Raw genomic sequence first — 19,664 nt, forward strand, 5'->3', positions numbered from 1 at the left:
TGCACAAACTGTTTTACATCCCTGTTAGAGAGCATTTCTCCTTTGCCAAAATAATCCATCCATCTGACATATGTGGCATATCAAAAAGCTGTTTAAACATCATGATTATTACACAGGTGCACCTTGTGATGGGGACAATAAAAGGCCACTCTAAAATGTGCAGTTTTGTCACACAACACAATGCCACAGATGTCTCACATTTTGAGGGAGTGCGTAATTGGCATGCTGACTGCAGGAATGTCCACCAGAGCTGTTGCCAGAGAATTGAACATTCATAAGCTACGAACACAATTGCATTTTATAGATGGTAATTTGAATGCACAGAGATCCCATGATTATCGTTCCATTCATCCGCCGCCATCACCTCATGTTTCAGCATGATAAATGCATGGCCCCATGTCGCAAGGACCTGTACACAATTTCTGGAAGCTGAAAATGCCCCAGTTCTTCCATGGCCTGCAAACTCACCAGACATGTCACCCATTGAGCATGTTTGGGATGCTCTGGATTGACGTGTACGACAGCATGTTCAAGTTCCCGCCAATATCCAGCAACTTTGCACAGCCATTGAAGAGGAGTGGGACAACATGTCACAGGCTACAATCAACAGCCTGATCAACTCTATGTGAAGGAGATGTGTCGCGTTGCATGAGGCAAATGGTGATTTTCTGATCCACACCCCTACCTTTTCTTTAAGGTATCTGTGACAAATAGATGCATATCTGCATTCCCAGTCATGTGAAATCCATAGATTAGGGTAGGCCTGCCCAACTCTCTTCCTGGAGATCTACTGTCCTGTGGGTTGTCAGTCCAACCCTCATTTAACACACCTGATTATACTAGTTAGCTGCTCAACAAGACCTTAACTAGCTGAATCAGATATGCTAAATGAGGGTTGGACTGAAAACCTATAGGACAGTAGATCTCCAGGAAGAGGGTTGGGCTGAAAACCTACAGGACAGTAGATCTCCAGGAAGAGGGTTGGACTGAAAACCTACAGGACAGTAGATCTCCAGGAAGAGGGTTGGACTGAAAACCTACAGGACAGTAGATCTCCAGGAAGAGGGTTGGACTGAAAACCTACAGGACAGTAGATCTCCAGGAAGAGGGTTGGACTGAAAACCAACAGGACAGTAGATCTCCAGGAAGAGGGTTGGACTGAAAACCTACAGGACAGTAGATCTCCAGGAAGAGGGTTGGACTGAAAACCTACAGGACAGTAGATCTCCAGGAAGAGGGTTGGACTGAAAACCTACAGGACAGTAGATCTCCAGGAAGAGGGTTGGACTGAAAACCAACAGGACAGTAGATCTCCAGGAAGAGGGTTGGACTGAAAACCTACAGGACAGTAGATCTCCAGGAAGAGGGTTGGACTGAAAACCTACAGGACAGTAGATCTCCAGGAAGAGGGTTGGACTGAAAACCTACAGGACAGTAGATCTCCAGGAAGAGGGTTTGGCTGAAAACCTACAGGACAGTAGATCTCCAGGAAGAGGGTTGGGCTGAAAACCTACAGGACAGTAGATCTCCAGGAAGAGGGTTGGACTGAAAACCAACAGGACAGTAGATCTCCAGGAAGAGGGTTGGGCTGAAAACCTACAGGACAGTAGATCTCCAGGAAGAGGGTTGGACTGAAAACCTACAGCACAGTAGATCTCCAGGAAGAGGGTTGGGCTGAAAACCTACAGGACAGTAGATCTCCAGGAAGAGGGTTGGACTGAAAACCTACAGGACAGTAGATCTCCAGGAAGAGGGTTGGACAGCCCTGGATTAGGGCCAAATTAATTTATTTCAATTCACTGATTTCCTTATATAAACTGTAACTGAGTAAATCTTTGAAATTGTTCCATATTGCAATTATATTTTTGTTCAGTATAGATACATTCAATAAAAAATATGAGTTGAATCAACCCTTTCTCATGCTTGGTCTTCGCAGATTGGCAACAATCGTGTGACATAAAACACTACCTTTCTTTACATTTATGATACTGCTGTTTGTCGTTATATCATATACTAAGCATTTAACAATTCAATTACACACTGACCTTGATCCTGTGAAATTCCTGGACATTGCTGTTGGATTCTGTTTTGTATGGAGATCTCTAAAGTGTACTGTAACATTTCCTCTCTCCCTATGTTACGGTGTGAAATCAGTTTCCATGGGCACACATATCCAAAATAATGTATGTGATTGAGCAACTTCAACACGATTAATAAAAGAATATTGAAAAGGTCGTTAACAGGGTTCTTCAATAAATATGCATAATAGTTGTTTGATGCGTATTTGATGTCTAGCTGTTTAGTTGTGTAGACATTATCCCGCAACATTGTCTGATTCAGGAAATAATTTTCTGAATGACAGTCAAGTGATAAAGAGCTTGTGTGATACTGCATGAGACTTAACAACAGTCAGAGTGCAGGAATTTATATTGATCTTGAAGATTGACAGAACATTTTGGTGTCTAATGTTGTTACAGCAGTCAGGATAATTAGCCTTCTCCATGGACAACATTAAATCAAGATTCCTGAGGTAAAATTACTGTCCATGTATGTTTTGATATTTTGTTTTCCGAGTTAAAATGGAGCAATGGGGAACGTGAAAATGGCTTGATAAGTTGTTTTTCAATATAAAACCACATAACAACATGATATTTTGATGTTCAAATGTGAGTGGGCTTAAATGTGGAACTCCTAGTGAAGTGCACAGCCAACACTTCCTGTCCTTTCAAAGTAGGCCACCCTTCTAACTCCATTATATGAATCTATTATCCATTACTTCATTGATTAAAAGCTGCCCATACCATGCAACAGTACCAAGAAAGGGTCCGATTTCTCAATTATAAGATTTAGTGTGCATTGACTTATTAATGAACTGCTGTTACAATGGTTCGCTGACTGATATATCCTAGCTAACCTAGCTAACCATTTGTAATCTTATTAAATGATCCTATACAGCCAAAACAACAGTATCTATTGCTAGACGAGAGATACAGTGCATTTGGAAAATATTCAGACCCCTTCACTTTTTCCAGATTGATGAGTGGGGGAAAAAATGTAATCAATGTACACACAATACCCCATAATGACAAAGCAAAAACAGGTTTTTAGAAATTTTAACAAACGTATTAAAAATATACAAACTTAAATATTACATTTACATAAGCATTCAGACCCTTTACTCAGTACTTTGTTGAAGCACCTTTGGCAGAAATTACAGCCTCAAATCTTCTTGAGTATGACGCCACAAGCTTGGCACACCTGTATGCTACAAGTGCTGCCCAAATTGCGACATAGGCCTACTCACTTGTGATTTGAAACAATCCGCAAAAAAAATATGAAGAAGCTAACGATCCTCTGTGGCTAAGTCATGCTCTCTGGTGAAGTATTTTGAATGATTTTGATTTATTTCTGTAAAGACAGGAGTTACACACCGCCTATGGTAGCTGATATTCAGAGTTTGAATTGCCAAAATGATTAGTCTTACGTCTTTGTCAGGTATCAGGACTATAAAGCCAATACAACATCCTGTTTAACAAATGGTAGGCTACCACATGGATAGGCATTAAAGAGCATTGTGGGCCGACACTGTATAGCCTATAAAAAATTTATTTTTGCCTAGGGTGGCATATTGGCCAGTACTGAGACTGTGTGAAGCTGCAAGAAAATCATATGCAAATTTATATCAAACCGTTTAGAAATGTTGACCCTGATGACACACATTGGCCCTTTTATAAAAAAAAAAAAGACCCACATACACTACAATTCAGCCATATTTGACTGCCTTTACACGAGCAGCTCAATTCTGATCTTTGATGTCATTGGTCGAAAGACCAATTAGGGGGGAAAAAAATCTGAATTGGGCTGCCTGTGGAAATGCAACATTTAAGACTTGACCAATGATTACAGCCATGCTTTTTGGTTGTTGGTTTTGCTTTTATCAGTGTTTCCAGCATGATCCACTCGGTTTACTGCAGGTAGAAAATCATAGGAAAATGTTATTTAATACACAAGCTGTCTCCAATCAGTCAATGTCTGGTTGTGGCTGTATGTTTGGTGGGGGATTGCCTAAGCCATTTGTAGATCAGTGAATCTACACCTCACTTTGCTCGAGCTGATCCTCTCCAACGGACTAGGAAGTTGTAGCTAAAAATGGGTCAATTAGGGGCAGATAAAGGGGAGGGTCAATGAAACCAACAATGGAAGTATTTTGTAGCGAATTCAGGGGGTAGCCTCGACCGGGACTCGAACCCGTATCCAGCAACTGTCAAGCCAACACCTTAATTGCATGCACACGAGTAGCTAGCCAGCCAGCTGTTGCAAGCCAATTTTGTTCAGTTGGGTGAGCCTGGCTCCCAAGTATGCCCTCCCAGGTCCATCCATGGCTGCTCCCCTGCCCAGTCATGTCAAATCCATAGATTAGGGCCTAATCAATTAATTTCAATTGACTGATTTCCTTATATGAACTGTAACTCAATAAAATCATTATAATTGTTGCATGTTGTGTTTATATTTTCTTTCAGTATAATTAACTACATGTTTTGTGAGGATTGATACATTTTTAGTTTTAGGGAAAATCAACTGACATTTTAACGTGGAAATTACAAAACTTTAGAAGCCTTTTAAAACCTAGAATACATCTACAAGTTTGCATTTCCTGCTGTACAGGAAATTTCATCTAACAACAGTGTGATCAAATTAAAATTCTACAACTATATACATTCAGAGAAGTAGGGCAATTGTCACAGTAATAGTCGTGTTCACAACTGAAGAATATAGCCTACTTCTGCTTTTCATTGATCAGGAAAGGATGTTGGTGAAGTATACCCATACCAATTAAAAAGCTTATATAACTTACTGTATTGGCTGATGTAACTACGTCAAGTTGATGATGATCTGCTCAGATGCCATACTGGGCTTTTCTCCTGAGGGAACAATCAGAACTCACACATACATCAGCATTGTCTATATCTTAATTGGACATTGTTGTATGTGTAAGCAATAGCTAGTTTAGCTATGCAAAGTGACAGATAGGTAACCATGTACGGTAACTGCTGTTTGTTATTTCACAGTCAATAAACACCATCAGCCGACAAAAGAGCTACCTAAGTTAGCTAGAGAAAGTCATGGAGAAATCTGACCTTTCTGCAGCAGGTAGCTCTGGCTGCATCATCTTGTAGCAGGTTCAAGGACTAACTTATTTCCGCAGGCTACCTTTACGAAAAAAAGAGTGCAGTATAACTACAGTATGCTGCAAATACTGCGTCTAAAATAACACTTTTTTTTACTGCAGTACTTTGCAGTGTAACTGTAGTTTGAGTGCAGTATAACTGCAGTTATTCTGCAATCACTGCATTCAACATACCACAGTCAACTGCAGTTTCAAAACTGCAATCTTCTTTGTAAAGGTACTACTAGCTAGCATGACTATAGCCAGTAACCAGGTAGGGCTAGCTAGCCAGCCTGCTAGTGAGTCAATAGCCAGTTAGTGCTAACTAGCCAGCTATAACAAGCCAACTTTGTTCAGATGTAGTTGAGTTTGTTCTATTGGCATGCTAACTTCATAATAAGTTCTTCATCTTAGCTAACATGAGTATTTTATCTTCCTGTCACACTCCCACAGTCTAATGTAGATGTACTATTGTAAAGTGGTTGTTCCACTGGATATCATAAGGTGAATGCACCAATTTGTAAGTCGCTCTGGATAAGAGCGTCTGCTAAATGACTTAAATGTAAATGTAATCCATTCTTTGTGTTGCCAACCTAGACTGTAGACACCCCCACTAAACCTCTGAATATCCTATGAGGGGGTGTGTACTTCCGGGTATGAACGAAAAAAACTAAAATCTAAAATGTAATACATTTCGTTGATATTTGTTTTCCATTATTTCCATGTCCAATTTTGACACTATAAAAAATAAAACAAGCTGTTTTTCAATTCTCTGTTTTGATTCGGAAATCAAAATAACAAAACATACACTGACCAAGAATGAACTTCATAGCCATTGAATTATACCGTGCATTATAGGGAAATAATGCTCTCTCTAGAATGTCCTTCAAGCCAATCAGAAACTAATATTCAACAATGCCATGGTATACATTGGATATTCGGTTTTCTCTCATCAATAACTATTGAACCAAGCACGCCATTACTACGAAAATGGTATATTCTGAATCAGGGGTGGATTGAGAACAATCCACACCTTTTTTTATTGAAATGTAGATCTTATTTACGAGCTATTTAAGACTGAAATCTGGGGGGGGGAAAGTGGCATGCATGAGGTCGAGTAACTTCGAGCACGATTTGGCAATTCATTAGCCACTCATACACTATCGGCTACCTAGGCTAGCAATTTAAATTCATCTTGGGGGTTTGTGGGTCATAAACAAAGTGAAATGTGTCCCACCAACATTGTGCTGATATATTTCAACAAATGCCTGTGCAGGGGAATCTAATTTGTTCTCGTTTATTTTTTTGTTGATGATAGACATATTTGTTCCTGGAGTGGACTACATGGGGAGCCAGCTTACGTTCTCAGTGCTGTCTATCCCTCTCTAGATGGACAATATGCTGGATAGAGATGTAGATGATTTCAAAAAGGAATTTAATACCACTTTACAATCCATTGGTTGTAAGTAAAATGTGTCCTCTCCCTTTCCCAACACCAAGATATACACACAAGTTGACACAGGGTCAGCAGCAGTGCAGATCCCCTGGATGGAGAACAATTTTGGAGGGTTAGGTGCCTTGCTCAAGGGCACAATGTCAAGAGATGGTACATGTGATCAATGACCAGCAGCCTTCCACCTGACAGTTCCGGTCCACTCCCATTTTTGTGTTGCCTGGCCCGGGGCTTAAACCAGCAACCTTCCAGCAGCTGTCCTGCCTCTCCAGCCTCTATTTCTCAATCCTGGTCCTGGGGACCCAATGGGGTGCACATTCTTATGCTTGTCATAACACTACACAGCTGATTCAAATGATCAATATATCAAGCTTTGATGATTTGATTCAGATGTGTAGTGCTAAGGCAAAAACAAAAATGTGCGCACCCCTTTGGGTCCCTAGGAGGACCAGGATGAGGAAGCACTGCTCTAGGACTCTTACAGGAGTAATGAATGGGTCTGCTGCCATGACTACAATGATTCAGACCTAGGGCGACACAAAAATGGGTGTGGAACTGAACTGGCAGCTGGAACTCTCCCATGTACCATCTCCTGACATTGTACCCTTGAGCAAGGCACTTAAACCCCCCCCACACATTTGTTCTCCACCCAGGGGTGCTGCACTGCAGGGTGTTGGGAAAAGCGGAATTCACATTTCCGTTCTAATCAATGGACAATAAAGTATCTATTCTGTCCATGTTCTTGTCACAGGATGACTCTTTGCACATTTCTACACCCACACCACTGTTGCCTCTATTGCACCACTGTACAAGTATTCCTTGTACTCTACTACACTGCCATTACTGAATGTATGGCTACTATTTAGTTGTGCTATGTAAACTGTCCTGTATCTACAGAACAAATAAATGTTGGGTTTATTGCTATGCCTACTTAAGTATTTGACACTGAAAGACTAATGTCTCGATTACTATGCCTACTTTGAGTATTATTGTGAATTACTTGTTCATTGTGAAAGACTGTGATCTTGTGAAAACTAATATATCGCATTATAATATTTTTACTTTGCCAGCAAATGAGAGAGCTGAAATGAAAGACCCAACATGAGATGGGTGAAATGGACTAGTAGCACAGCGAGAACAATGAGTCAGATGTTCCACCGGATGTAAAATCTGAAACATCTGGTTGGTATTTCCACCCAGACATTCTGCACATTTTGTCATCGATGAAACATTAGATCTCAGTACAGTTTTCTGTTCCCAAAACAAAAATATGTTACAAACTAAGTCGGCTAAGTTTTTTAGACATTACCTTTTGACAAAGTTTCAAAGAATTGCATTGTTTAGAAGGAATGCAAGGGTGAATTTAGCTATTGCAAATGTGCACTTCGCAGACTAGGCGTTCCCTAATGGGAAAACTACATGCTAGATTGTGCCAATAGGATCTCGCTAGCTCCTGCTTGGCTCTGCCCACCTCCTTGCTTGTTCTGCACACTATGATTAATTTGCTCCCATTGAAAACGACAGGCTATGTTCTATCTTGGGTTAGTTATAAAAAATCTTTGCTAGTAGGCCTGCACTAGAGTCCATCGTGACCAGTCAAAGTACAACTATAGAGATCTGTGGATTTGGTTGATTGGTAAATCCACATGAATTCAATCACTTTTTGACAGAATCCATGTTGATTTAATCAAAACTTTGCATACATGTTTGCCCATGGAAGAAGTGGTCAGAAACTGTTTTTTGGGACCTGAATGCCAAAACATTCAGGAGATAGAGGTGCTCAAAGTTGACCCATTTTGCAAACCCAACCATACCATGAGACATCCATGTCTTCATCACTGGAAAACAGAAACAATTGAGGTTGATATCATTTAAAAGCTTACAAACAGGGTTATCAAACTATTTTATATAAATATACACAGTACCAGTCAAAAGTTTGGACACACCTACTCATTCAAGGGTTTTCCCTTATTTTTACTATTTTCTACATTGTAGAATAATAGTGAAGACACCAAATATGAAACCAAAAAAGTGTTAAACAAATCAAAAAATATTTTACATTTGAGATTCTTCAAAAGGAGACAACCTTTGCCTTGATGACAGCTTTGCACACTCTTGGCATTCTCTCAACCAGCTTCACCTGGAATGCTTTTCCAACAGTCTTGAAGGAGTTCCCACATATGCTGAGCACTTGTTGATTGCTTTTTCTTCACTCTGCGGTCCAACTCATCCCAAACCATCTCAATTGGGTTGAGGTCGGGGGATAGTGTAGGTCAGGTCATCTGATGCGGCACTCCATCACGCTCCTTCATGGTCAAATAGTACTTACACAGCCTGAAGGTGTGTTGTGTCATTGTCCTGTTGAAAAACAAACAAGTCCCACTAATCTTAAACTAGACGGGATGGTGTATCGCTGCAGAATACCGTGGTAGCTATGCTGGTTAAGTGTGTCTTAAATTCTAAGTAAATCACACACAGTGTCCCCAGCAAAGTACCCCCACACCATCTCCTCCATGCTTCATGGTGGGAACCACACATGCAGAGATAATCTGTTTACCTACTCTGCATTTTACAAAGACTCATCAGACCAATGGACAGATTTCCACCAGTCTAATGTCCATTGCTCATGTTTCTTGGCCCAAGCAAGTCCCTTCTTATTGGTGTCCTTGAGTAGTGGTTTCTTTGCAGCAATTCGACCATGAAGGCCTGATTCACGCAGTCTCTTCTGAACAGTTGATGTTGAGATGAGTCTGTTACTTGAACTTTGTGGAGCATTTATTTGGGCTGCAATTTCTGAGGCTGGTAACTCTAATGAACTTATCCTCTGCAGCAGAGGTAACTCTGGGTCTTCCTTGCCTGTGGCGGTCCTCATGAGAGCCAGTTTCATCATAGAGCTTGATGTTTTTTGCGACTGCACTTGAAGAAACGTTCAAAGTTCTTGAAATTTACTGGGTTGACTGACCTTTATGTCTTAAAGTAATGATGGACTGTCGTTTCTCTTTGCTTATTTGAACTGTTCTTGCCATAGTGTGGACTTGGTATTTTACCAAATAGGGCTATCTTCTGTATACCTCCACTACCTTGTCACAACACAACTGATTGGTTCAAACGCATTAAGAAGGAAAGAAATTCCACAAATGAACTTTTAACAAGGCACACCTGTTAATTGAAATGCATTCCAGGTGACTACCTCATGAAGCTGGTTGAGAGAATGCCAAGAGTGTGCAAAGCTGTCAAAGGGAGCCTACTTTGAAGAATCTCAAATATAAAACATATTTTGATTTGTTTAACACTTTTTTGGTTCCATATGTGTTATTTCATAGTTGTGATGTCTTCACTACTTTTCTACAATGTAGAACATATTAGAAATAAAGAAAAACCCTTGAATGAGTAGGTGTGTCCAAACTTTTGACTGGTACTGTATATATATATATATATATATATATATATATATATATATATATATATATATATATATATATACTGTATATGTATTTTTTATGAATACAAATAAAGAGTTTTTTTTAACCTTTGAACGTCAATTATCTAAAATCTCGTCAACTTTGATTTTTTTTATATTCGCATATGTTGTAGTTTACCTACTTTACATAATCTGAGGTTTTTGTGTTTTTGTGCCCGACATTGGTTGAGAGACACAACTTGAGTGCAGAATTGGTGTCATTTCAATCATAGAAATAAAATAATTTACAGTTTAACTAATTACTACCACAAAGATGGCTGCCGGTCCACCCACTGTCGAATGTCAATTTAAATGGTCATCTCTATTCTATTATCTATATTTCTAGGATTTCAATAGGTTTCCTATGGAGGATTGACTGTATATTGTAAAACAACAGATATTCCCATTCATGTCCAAAGAGTCACTTTCTGAGCACTTCTACAATGGGTACATACGTATGGAAGGTTTCGTTCAAATCGAAAGGGGTGCTGTCAAGAAGTGATTGAAATCAAATGGATTTATCCTGATGGTGCATGTGAATTTAGAGCATGAAAAAAATATTATATGGCAGTATTTGTTGTAACTGATTCACCTGGAGATGGCCAAACAAGAAATAATTGTTGTGTTCATTACTGAACAAAAACCTGAGACGTGAATACTTTTGTTCATCTACTTTATTGGTATGGATTTCTAAGTATATAATAGATACAGGAATAAAGAAAGGCTGACCAAGGCCGGGATTCAACCCCGAAGCACATTGTAGCTCGCTTGACATTTAAGGTTATTTCCAAATTAGCGGACATTTGCAGCTATTGCCGATAATGTGATCTCTGTGAACTGAAACTGGATCATTGACTTTAATGGCGACACTCCAAAATGCGCTTTGTATTGAATCCCGGCCTTATCCTAAAATAAACACCAATTATTGATACAGGCCAGGGTTGGAACACGTCAACATTTTGACTAACACTCTTATTATTGTCAAATAAGAAACGCTTGTGTTACCCCCCCCGTTGCACAATGTTTTGCTACGGTGTGCACTAATGAATACGACCCAGGTGTATTTTCGATCCAAAACCTTATGTACTAGGAGAGTACCGTCCACACCTATAGCCTGTTAAGTGGGCGTCACATTCAGAGCTGTAAGTGAAGTGCAGAACCCCTTTCTTTAGCTGACAGCTGTGTGAATGAGTTCCTCGTTCAGGGAAGACCAAACATCTTCCTGCCATGTCATTGTAAAGCACATCTCTGTCCCAAACCTCAAACAGCAGCTGATGACCAAACTCCACTGAGCCAAAGTTGTACGTGGCATTCCATACCGGATCATTATCATCCATGACAGTATCTGTTTCCTCATACATGCCATTGTACCATATTTTAACATAGCCATCAGTCTTTGTGAAGGTATCTGCTCTCAAACCTGCAGCTCTGTGGACCATTACCCTGAGAGTCCCGCGGCCTGCCCGTAGAGGACAACAGTTGTGATCCAGGTTAGGGGCCGGGGAGCAGGTTTTGAATTCCCCCTGGTCTACAGGAAGCTTGTTCTCGTCAATGTACTCTGCCACCATGCTCCTCAGGTTGGCACTAACCTCTGGATCATCAACCAGGTTGTGCAGGGGGAATATAGCATAGGAGACCACACCTGGATTATCATGCAAGCTGTTCATCCAGCTATGGTATGCTTGGGACGGGTCCTGATGGTACAAGATATCGGGAAAATACTTTTCCCCTCCTAGAACCTCAATCTTGTGGGTCATAAACCCCTGGTAGAAGCCCATGCTCATGTTCCCCTTTAGGAGGTCGTCACATTTGTTGGAGAAAGACGCGTTTGCTGGGAGGAAGCCTAAGGCCATTTTCAGCTCAACATTTAAGCAGGTCTTTATCTCGGACTCTGAGAAGCCCTTCAGGGTGGCCAGGCAGGTGCGGAAGGCAGTGACGCGCCTCACCCTACCACCCAGCTGCACCTGACGGATGTAATGAGTGCCGTACGTGTCGATCATCCGCCGGTACAGCAATTTGCTCTTGTTGTCAAGCCCCTGTGGCAGTCTGTTGAGATGTTTAGCAAACTCAGCGCTGAGGTCCGGATGGTCTACCAGCCTGTAACTGGAAAATCAACAACGGGCCATGTGGATCTACATCAACCCCTTTTCATTGACAATACTCAGCCTGGTCCCAGATCTGCTTGTGCTGTCTCATGCCAACTCCCATGGTCATTGCCATGTTTGGCATGACACCCACCATAGGTGTTTGCTATAGAGCACTAACAGATCTGGGACCAGGATAGACGATACTGTATACTGCAATGATTAGTGATTCAGTAAGTTGTCATAATGTTGTCATATGCGTTGTAATAATTCATGCAAATAGAATGACACAGATTAACCTTAGCATAGATATTTAATCTATTTAGTGACATTGAGATAGATTAGTTTATAGAAAACAGCTGTCAACAATAAAGCCCTTCCCTACCTGTAGTATGTACAGCTGATCTCATGGGTGGCAAAGGTGGCCTTGTCCACACTGTGCTGGGATCTGGCAAACTTGGCCATTTCGGAGCGGCTGCCCCCCAGCACTGCCTTGCCATAAGTCTCTAGCCTCAGGTCCATACCCCAGTTGTTGTTGATGAGGGAACTAGAGCTACGTAGTAGGGAGTCCACTGAGTGGTGCAGGGCACTGGACAGCTGCTTGCTGCAGCGGCTCAACGGACGCCAGTCCAGCACGGCAGAAGGCAACCTCTGGACCTGTCCCTTCTGGAAGCGGTTCTCACAGAGAATACATGTGTGGTTGTCAGACAGGTGGGCTTTGACGTTGATGACGTAAGCCCCTTTACGACGCATCCTGACCACATCGAAGCCCTCCCCTGCCAGGTTGTAGCCAGGCACAAAGGGGGCTTTCTCACACTCTGACCCCGATCCAGTCCTACAGGCTCTGCTGCTGGGCATCTGCACCAGGACGGGCAGACTCAAGGTATAAAGGAAGAGACTTCGGAATGCCATGGCTCCTGGAATTTACAGAGGTTATGATCAGGAATGGAAAACTTTCTTGTACTGCAAACAGTGTCTACATTCTTTAAAAAATGTAAATGCCTCCACAATGCAATGGGATGTTGAGTGATGTTTTACGACATCTTCTAAATCAAAGCATAACTATTTTAATATTTCCATAGCCCCTCTTCCATAGCCCCTCTGCCATAGCCCCTCTGCCATAGCCCCTCTTCCATAGCCCCTCTGCCATAGCCCCTCTGCCATAGCCCCTCTTCCATAGCCCCTCTGCCATAGCCCCTCTGCCATAGCCCCTCTGCCATAGCCCCTCTTCCATAGCCCCTCTGCCATAGCCCCTCTGCCATGGCCCCTCTGCCATAGCCCCTCTTCCATAGCCCCTCTGCCATAGCCCCTCTGCCATAGCTCCTCTGCCATAGCCCCTCTTCCATAGCCCCTCTGCCATAGCCCCTCTGCCATAGCCCCTCTGCCATAGCCCCTCTTCCATAGCCCCTCTGCCATAGCTCCTCTGCCATAGCTCCTCTTCCATAGCCCCTCTGCCATAGCTCCTCTGCCATAGCCCCTCTTCAATAGCCCCTCTGCCATAGCCCCTCTTCAATAGCCCCTCTGCCATAGCCCCTCTGCTCCTTCTAGAAAAGTGTTACAAATAACATACATTAAATACGGATTCACAAACGGGGCAAAGATTACCAAAGATCAAAGATAATATACAGTGTTGTTGTATATTGTTCTACACTTGTTTTGTGTCTAAATGAGGGCACACCAATAACCTCCTCCACACTGAAAGGCTAAGTGGAGCACAGAATCTCACTGCAGCTCTGCCTGCAGCTGTAGTGGAAACAGAACCGTGCACACTCGCCGAAACGCACTCCTACCTTTAAATCATCCAACTGTGTTTGTTTTCGTCTCACCCTCTCTTCTCAGTCAGCAGTAGTGCTTTGCCTTTGGAATTTCACGAGACCTGTCTTCTCTTGTAAAAACGGCCTGCTTCTGCACAAAATGTTGTTTTGCTGCTTCCTCCTGACATCCATAAGAAACTATGAACCGAATAACACTTGGTCCTATATCTGGTTCTGTGGGGAATGCTTCTTCGCTGTGCTGAATGTCAAGGCCATTGTGTGGCTAAGGGACTCCCCCTTCTCCAGGCCTCTCTTCCTGAGGTTGGACAGATTTCCACGGCTGAGTGGTTTTGTTTTGATGTGCACAAGCTGACAGTATGAATCCCAGATGAGTGTGGGGGAAGGTTTTCACAAGACTCAGAGTGGCATGGGCATTCTGCCTCTTTACAGGAAGCTCAATGTGTGTGTGTGTGTGTGTGTGTGTGTGTGTGTGTGTGTGTGTGTGTGTGTGTGTGTGTGTGTGTGTGTGTGTGTGTGTGTGTGTGACTGTATATTTATATCTGTCTGTGTACTAATAACAAAATCAACTCCTTGTCCTCAGCTTCTTCATTGTATTTTTATGTTCAGGGGGAAATTAGGAAGGCTTTATTGAGGAAGATTTAAGATGATATGTGTTGTGGTAGCAAATTAGGCAATTGTATTTTACAAAAATAAAATAAAAAATTACAATGATGAGTCTCACTTAGAATCTTGAGAGATTACACAGTTTATCAAGATACATGTGACCTGCTTTGGTTACATGTACATTCATGTATTCCACTTCCCCACCACAATACTTTAAGGAGAAGAAATGTTCTGAGGGGACTGCGATGTCTGTCAAAACACGCTAGAGGTCACCAGACTATAATGTCCTACAGTGAACCCTTGTTGGCGTCTTTTAAAGTACAGCTGTGACATTTGACAAGATGAGTAACTTCAATTAATATTGTGTTAGTTGTTTTATTTTCATGTCCAAATCATACACAAGCGAATTAAAATGTTATTACAGAAAACAATAATGCTATTGAATCATAGTAGATTTCAGTAAAAACATTCTCAATGGAAAGCATGAAAGCATAACCACAGGATAAAAATGTAATTAAAAACATCAAAAATAGGTCAATAGATTTTTTTCACCCTTTTTGCCATACATTCATTAACAGTATTGTGTTGTATTGTTTTGTATTGTGTTGTGTTGTGTTGTATTGTATGGTGTTGTGTACTAATGTATTGTGTAGTAAAACCCTGGTGAAGGCAGGAAGCTGCCAACACGTTGGTGTCTTTTACTAAATAATTTGCGTCACAGTAAATTTGTGCATTTTCCACCTTATACCTATCCGGTATTTGAGATTATTGATCGTAAAGGGAAAGCAAGCATGAGAGGTTGATTATACAATACAGCACAGTTATCTCAAAGCTGTTTTCTTCTTAATATGTCAACTGTGTGGAATGTGGTCTCATGGCAACAGGGTCTGGGTCATTGTCTCAGAGCCCTGCTCTTCTTGACTCTCCACACCTCCCTCACTCGGCCCCTCGCTGTGGATCTCCTCATATCCTCTCCCCCTCCCAAACCTTGAGACCCTCCTCCGTCTCACCAGCAGCACAGCCCCAACCACCACCAAGGCAACCAAGCAAATTACTCCAAAGGCCAAACCAGACTTCTGCCCCCCTGTCATCTGTCCCGAGGCTGGATCGAACACCTGCACCATACTCTGGATCTCTGTCACCTTGGCCAGCTTCCACATCTTGGTCTGTCCCACCCTGACCCACGCCCGATCTCCCTCGGTCATCACAGCCACCGTGTTAGTGGCAGTCATGCTGATCAGTGGAGGACGAGTGAAAGGTGGCAAGCGTACAGGCAGCAGCTGGCCACCTGTGAACAAGCCAGACTGGACACAGTAGAGCACCTGGCAGCCATCACTAACAGTAGCCAGGTGCTGGCTGAACTGGGGAGGGCAACGGGGTTGATCCTGTGCAAGGGGGTTGTTAGACTGGCAACTGAACAGGCCTCCAAAGGGGACTGAAAACCTGGTGGAAGTTTCATAGTCATTGCTCAGGCAGATCATCAGACCGTTGGACAGAAGCTTCATTTGAATGTTGAAGTTTGGAGGGCAGCTCTTAGTTTTGGTCAGAGGGTTCAACAGCGATGGGCTATAGAGTCCCCCAAAGAGGTATCCTGAGTACTCTGGGGTTGCCTCATTGGTGGAGCACCAGTAGGTGTCAATGCGAGCGGAGCGGACATGGTAGGCATCTCCACAGACGTTGTCGCAGCAGGTTAAAAGCAGCCAGCAGCCATGGCAATGCCTGTGGCACTCATACGTGCTGTAGCTCTCCTCTTTCACCTCAGAGCGTAACAGGGTGGCTTTGTAGGGCTGACCACATGAGTAAGAGCCTGTGTCGGGGTTCTTCTGTGCCAGGGCTTGGCAGATTGGGTCTGCATCCCCAGTGAGCATGGTGCACTGCTGAAACACCCCACCGAAGCTGAGGTTGGTGGCCGGACCCTCGCAGGAGCTGTCGTCCATGTTGGCTTGGAAGTTGAAGTTCTTGGAGTCTGGTTTAACGCAGCCAGGGTGTGTGTTAATGCTATAGTAGCGCTGGATGGCCTGACTAACAGACAGTGCCAGTTTGCCAATGGTTGGTTCAGGGAGATCGGGGAAGGTAATCCGGTTGAGGAAGTAGTGCAGAGGCAGTCCTGCCCGGTCGATGCCCACCAGGTTGTTCTTGGTGCTCTCTTGCCACTTCTGCAAAGTGATGCCTGGGTAGAAGGGAGCACCACCATGGCTCTGTATTATGGAGTAGGTGATGTTGCCCTGATAACTATGTGACTCGGATGTCTCTTGTGCGTCCTTACTGCCAATGTCAAATTTGACTTTATCAAAGAAGTTAAGACCTGCCGATGCCGAAACAGAGAACTTTGCCGTCTCACTGTCGGACACGTAAGATGAACGGAGATAGTCCTCTTGCACTAAGGCGGCCCCTGCATCAACACTGGTTATCACATGGGTTCCATAGTCCAACACCATCTTCTCAGATAAATACGCTGCCTGTCGAGTCTGGTTGTTTTCTATTGCATCTGCGATCTCCTCAGCCTGGTGGGCAAAGCGTCCATCCAGAGTGAAGTCAGGGTGAGCCTTTACCGTGTATAGGAAGTTACGCACCTGGAAGGGAGCAATCAGTTTTTTTTATTTCACCTTTAACCAGGAAATAACCTTGAGGCTTGGTGTCCTCAATTGCTAATCTAGATATCAAACTATACTAAGATAAGGTACACTATCTAGTACTGACTGTTCAGAAAGCCTTAAAGGAACAGGATTACTGTAATAACAGGACATGGATATTCCACTCTCTCTTTTTAAAAATCTAGTTTGCAAGGGAGACTTACTACAAACTATGTCAAAACATAATTTTTTTTATCATTACCGAGATGAATGTACATGACATTAAATAGATAAATAATTGTTAAAAAAGTACTGTTTCTTTATGGAGAAACTCACTTGTACACGAGCGGTGACAGAGCTCCCTTGGACCTGGTGAGTCTTCACCCGCTGATTCTCAATGGAGAACTTAGCATTGAGCACGGAGTGGAAGGAGATGTCCGAGTTGATGGAGAAAGACGTGGAGCTGCGCTGTTCCAGCCAAGTGTTGATGATCTCAGAATTGGTCTCCACACCAGTGAGCTTCTGTGGGATGACAAAAACCTCATCCGGGATGAGGTAGAATCCGTCCTCCGTGGTCTGGCACTGGGAGAAGCTGAAGTTCATGACTCGTCCCATGTCCATGTTCCTCAGGTTGTCCCATCCCCCGCCTGGGAGCACCTCCAGGGCTGGAATGGACAAGTTGGTGCGGCACTTACGAAGTCCATTATTCTGAGGAGTGAGTGGGTGAGGGACACACTGGTGGAGCAGAGAGAGTATTAGCAAGGTGAACGCTGTCAGACCCAGGGCTATGTCAGATGCCATAGCTATGTCATATGTGGGTGCTGTGAGAACAAGTTGAAAGAATATGATGATTCTCAATAGCGGATGTGGTAATAGTAGGTTTCGGTCACATGATCAGTGCTGACTTGACTTTCAGTTTCCTCAAATAAAATGCAGAACAATCACAACAGCTTTCAGATGAGCCACTGCCAGTCTGAATAATTGCCTTATTTACGTGTAAAAACTTCCCCTTTCTGAAAGGTGTATATGTGTGTGTGTGTGTGTGTGTGTGTGTGTGTGTGTGTGTGTGTGTGTGTGTGTGTGTGTGTGTGTGTGTAAGTTGCTATCATCTAAATCAATTAAGTGAAATTTAACTTACACTAAAAGCAGATAATGATACCATCACAAAATGTTAATCATTCTGAAAAAAAACATAGTACCTCAGATTGACCATCATTAAATTGACCATCATTATGATCAATCAAGTCATGCACAAGCATATACAGTCAGGTCCAAAATGATTGGCACCCTTGATAAAGATGAGCACAAAAAGACTATAAAATATAGAATACAAGTACTGAGCTATATTGTATGCAAAAAAATGGGAAATTATATTATTTTATACTAATACAATTGTATAAAGAGTGGCTTTCAGGGCAAGTCTCTGAATGTCCTTGAGTGGCCCAGACTCTGGAGAGACCTGAAAATAGCTGTGTTGCGATGTTCCCCATCCAACCTGACAGAGCTTGAGGTTTCGTTCTTAACTGACTTGCCTAAAAAAATACAGGTGTGCCAAGCTTGTAATATCATACCCATGAAGACAAAGGGTCTTCAACAAAGTGCTGAATACTTATGCAAAAGTGATATCTCAGTTTTTTAAAACTTGTTTTTGCTTTGTTATTATGGGGTATTGAGATAGATTGATGAGGGACATTTAAAAAAAAAATCAATTTTAGAATAAGGCTGTAGCATAACAAAATGTGGAAAAAAGGAAGGGGTCTGAATACTTTCCGAATTCACTGTATAAGCGCCCCATACCTACTGTAAATTATGGTGCTGGATATTTGATTGTATTGGGCTATTTTGCTTCCACTGGTCCTGGGGCCCTAGTTAAGATCAACAGCATCATGAACTTTACCATGTACCAGGACATTTTAGCCAGAAACCTGGTTGCCTGTGCCAGGTGGCTGAAACTTGGCTGCAGGTGGGTCTTCCAGCATGACAATAACCCCAAGCACACACCAACATCCACAAAGAAACGGTTAATGAACCACAAAATCAACATTTTCGGACTTGAACCCCATTGAAAACCTGTGGTATGAATTGAAGAGGGCAGTCCATATGCGCAGACAAAGGTTATCAAGGATCTGGAAACAATCTGTATGGAGGGAATGTATCTGTATGGAGGAATGTATCTGTATGGAGGAATGTATCTGTATGGAGGAATGTATCTATATGGATCCCCCAATATGTTCTCCAATCTCATAAAACATTTTAGAAAAAGGCTCAGTGCCATTACCCTCACAAGGTGAGGCATTAAAAGGTATTGAAAACTGGGGTTCCAATAATGTTGACCCCTCTCTTTTGAGAGTATTACTTCTCTTTCTCTGAGTAGTGTATAATTTTCCCTTTTTTATGAGCATACAATAAAGCTCAGTATTTGTATTATGTATTTTATACATACTTTTTTGCTCATCTTTATCAAGGGGGACAATAATTTTGGACCTGACTGTATATCTGTCATTGATTGAAGGACTATAGTTTACATAATGGTCTAAAGTCTATGCTGT

The 19,664-nt window shown here is 42.4% G+C and overlaps 2 protein-coding genes across 2 annotated transcripts; both read right to left on the reverse strand.

The window, feature by feature from the left end:
• Positions 1-10,736: 10,736 nt before the first annotated feature.
• Positions 10,737-14,363, reverse strand: prf1.5 (perforin 1.5). Its single transcript, XM_029717958.1, has 3 exons — positions 13,955-14,363; positions 12,550-13,081; positions 10,737-12,183 (listed from the first exon to the last, which is right to left on the reverse strand). Exons 2-3 carry the CDS (start codon positions 13,074-13,076, stop codon positions 11,160-11,162), a joined length of 1,551 nt encoding a protein of 516 aa, XP_029573818.1. The 5' UTR covers positions 13,077-13,081; positions 13,955-14,363; the 3' UTR covers positions 10,737-11,159.
• Positions 14,364-14,901: 538 nt separating this feature from the next.
• On the reverse strand, positions 14,902-17,956 carry mpeg1.1 (macrophage expressed 1, tandem duplicate 1). Its single transcript, XM_029717959.1, has 2 exons — positions 17,452-17,956; positions 14,902-17,115 (listed from the first exon to the last, which is right to left on the reverse strand). The coding sequence occupies exons 1-2, from the start codon at positions 17,914-17,916 to the stop codon at positions 15,415-15,417; spliced, it is 2,166 nt and encodes a 721-aa protein (XP_029573819.1). The 5' UTR covers positions 17,917-17,956; the 3' UTR covers positions 14,902-15,414.
• Between the last annotated feature and the right edge of the window lie 1,708 nt (positions 17,957-19,664).

This window comes from Salmo trutta, chromosome 27 (genome assembly GCF_901001165.1).
Source record: "Salmo trutta chromosome 27, fSalTru1.1, whole genome shotgun sequence".
In the NCBI taxonomy this organism is placed as follows: domain Eukaryota; kingdom Metazoa; phylum Chordata; class Actinopteri; order Salmoniformes; family Salmonidae; genus Salmo; species Salmo trutta.

Excerpts from the sequence above, each read along its gene's own strand:
- prf1.5 (XM_029717958.1), bottom strand. The coding sequence starts at position 13,076 with ATGGCATTCCGAAGTCTCTTCCTTTATACCTTGAGTCTGCCCGTCCTG. Across the intron at positions 12,184-12,549 it reads ATCAGCTGTACATACTACAG|TTACAGGCTGGTAGACCATC; the intron begins GTAGGGAAGGGC and ends TTGATTTTCCAG.
- mpeg1.1 (XM_029717959.1), bottom strand. The coding sequence starts at position 17,916 with ATGGCATCTGACATAGCCCTGGGTCTGACAGCGTTCACCTTGCTAATA. Across the intron at positions 17,116-17,451 it reads CTGTCACCGCTCGTGTACAA|GTGCGTAACTTCCTATACAC; the intron begins GTGAGTTTCTCC and ends GCTCCCTTCCAG.